The sequence below is a fragment of the Nematolebias whitei genome, chromosome 3 (genome assembly GCF_014905685.2).
Source record: "Nematolebias whitei isolate Nwh7 chromosome 3, NemWhi1, whole genome shotgun sequence".
NCBI classification, from domain to species: domain Eukaryota; kingdom Metazoa; phylum Chordata; class Actinopteri; order Cyprinodontiformes; family Rivulidae; genus Nematolebias; species Nematolebias whitei.
The window spans coordinates 1,782,211-1,784,710 of record NC_056500.1 but is presented as its reverse complement, the minus strand read 5'-3'; the positions used below and the strand labels follow the sequence as shown (position 1 = coordinate 1,784,710).

General features: G+C 58.0%; 1 protein-coding gene across 1 annotated transcript in view; it reads left to right on the top strand.

The window, feature by feature from the left end:
* Window positions 1-1,709, top strand: part of LOC119407595 (transcription factor Sox-10) — a 1,793-nt gene extending 84 nt beyond the window's left edge. Inside the window, exons 1-3 of the mRNA XM_037674415.1 lie at window positions 1-359; window positions 497-762; window positions 852-1,709. The exon at window positions 1-359 is cut by the window's left edge and continues 84 nt beyond it. Coding sequence (XP_037530343.1) covers window positions 1-359; window positions 497-762; window positions 852-1,636 — 1,410 coding nt within the window. The 3' untranslated portion in view covers window positions 1,637-1,709. The remainder of the gene's footprint in view (window positions 360-496; window positions 763-851) is intronic.
* Window positions 1,710-2,500: the final 791 nt, after the last annotated feature.

The window sequence follows — 2,500 nt, the reverse complement described above, 5'->3', positions numbered from 1 at the left end:
CCCGGAGCCCCCCCCGGGCCGGACTCGCCCCTGGGCGGCCCCCCGCCGCAGCTCACCGCGCTCTGCGTGGCGGAGCCGGGCGGAGAGGACGGAAGCCGAGCGAGGGCCAAACCGGAGGAGGAGGACGAGCGCTTCCCCATCGGCATCCGGGAGGCGGTGAGTCAGGTGCTGGACGGGTACGACTGGACTCTGGTGCCCATGCCGGTGCGCGTGAACAACGGGAGCAAGAGCAAGCCGCACGTGAAGAGGCCCATGAACGCCTTCATGGTGTGGGCGCAAGCCGCGCGCAGGAAGCTGGCGGACCAGTACCCCCACCTGCACAACGCCGAGCTCAGCAAGACCCTGGGCAAGCTGTGGAGGTAAGAACTGGGTCGAACCGAACCTGTTGGTCCTCAGTGACGACCTGTCAACAAGGACCTGACCACTGATCTTTTCCAGACATGTGCACCTCACGTGCACCTCCAGGCCTGAACAGGTCTTGTCTCTGTCCCCCCAGGCTGCTGAACGAGAGTGACAAGAGGCCATTCATCGAGGAGGCCGAGAGGCTGCGGAAGCAGCACAAGAAGGACTACCCGGACTACAAGTACCAGCCCCGGAGACGCAAAAACGGGAAGCTGACCCCGGCCAGCGAGTCCGACAGCCAGGGGGAGGGGGAGTCCAGCCACTCCCAGTCCCATTACAAGACCCTACACCTGGATCACAGCGGGGCCGGGTCTCCCCTGGGGGACCTGCACCACCACCACCACCACCACCATCCTGCTGGTATGTCCTGGTTCTGGTGTCAGGACCGTTTGTTGTGGACAGAAAAAGACAAAATAATTTAAAGCTCGCCTGTTTCTTCTCTTTTCTAGGTCAGGGTCACAGCCCACCCACGCCCCCCACCACCCCAAAGACAGAACTCCAGTCTGGGAAGCTGTCAGATGCCAAAAGGGAGGGGGGAGCAGGAGCGGCTGGAGGATCAGGGGGGTCCCGGGGCCCCCTTGGAGTGGGAGCTGAAGGGGCATCAGGTGGTCCTTCTTCATCCGGCACCAAACCCCACATCGACTTTGGCACCATGGACATCGGTGAGATCAGCCACGAGGTGATGTCCAACATCGAGCCGTTTGACGTGAACGAGTTCGACCAGTACCTCCCTCCCAACGGGCACCCTCAGGGTGGAGCCGGCGCCCCCTCGGCCGGCTCCTCGGCCTCCTCCTACGCCTACGCTCTGGCCGCCGCCAGCGGCCACTCGGTCTGGCTCTCCAAGCAGCAGCAGCCTCAGGCCTCCCCGTCCTCCTCCGACCCCTCCAAGGCTCCCATCAAGAGCGAGTCCGCGACCGGCAGCCACTACGCCGAGGCCGCGTCCTCCCCCTCCTCGGGCACCCACGTCACCTACACCCCGCTCAGCCTCCCCCACTACGGCTCTGCGTTCCCCTCTCTGGCCTCCAGGGCTCAGTTCGAATACGGAGAGCACCAGGCCCCGGGGGCGTACTACGCCCACTCCAGCCAGGCTCCGGGGCTGTATTCAGCCTTCTCCTACATGGGCCCCACACAGAGGCCCCTGTACACGACCATCGGAGACCCCTCCAGCGTGGCGCCCTCTCACAGCCCCACACACTGGGAGCAGCCTGTTTACACCACCCTCACACGACCGTGAGGCAGCGGAGGAAACACGGGAAGTGTGTGTCCGTGTGTTTGTGCCATATTAGAGTCTGTTTGTTATTTAGCCGAGACGTGTCCCTGAACGTGTCACACACCTCCAGCAGCCCACACACACACGTGTGAGTCTGCAGCCACACACACACACACACACGTGCGCCATCGTGAACGCTCGAGTTCACACAAAACACACTTTGAACTTGGAGCGACGCTGCCCCAGGTGTGGACTCACGTGATTTTATTAACCGAACTAAAGAATTGTTGTCGTGTTCTTTTCTACGAGTAGTCTTGTTGTTAACGTTACTGTGTCCGACTGAAACCACCTCACGTGTGCACCACTGCTGTCACCGTCTTATGGCCAGAAAACCAGCGCTCCTCTCGTTTTAACGCCACTAAGGCGTTCATTTTCAATTCAGTTTATTTATATATTGCCAAATCACAAAAATAAATTAATAAGGAGGGAAGACGAAAACGATTCATAACGTGTTTTTGTCAGGTTACTTCTCAGTCCCAGTTAAAACTCAGTTCATCTCAGTTCACTTTGACTTGAGTTCATCTGAAAATGATACTTTGATGAATTTATTTGAGGCTCCAGGTACAGAGTACTTACAGGTTAGGACAGGGATACTGAACTGGCGGCCCGCGGGCCACTTCAGACCGCCCCGCCAATGAGTTCAATAAAAACATGAGGGGGCGGGGTCTGAGTTTAGTTTGTTACATTTATGGTTCAATGCAACAAAATAAACAAATGTAAAATATAACAGATCATTTAATACTTGGTTTATTTACAGAATGACTTTAACTGCTGGATGTCCGGCCCCTGAGCTGCTGCTCTCAGTAACTGTGGCCCCTGAGCTGCTGC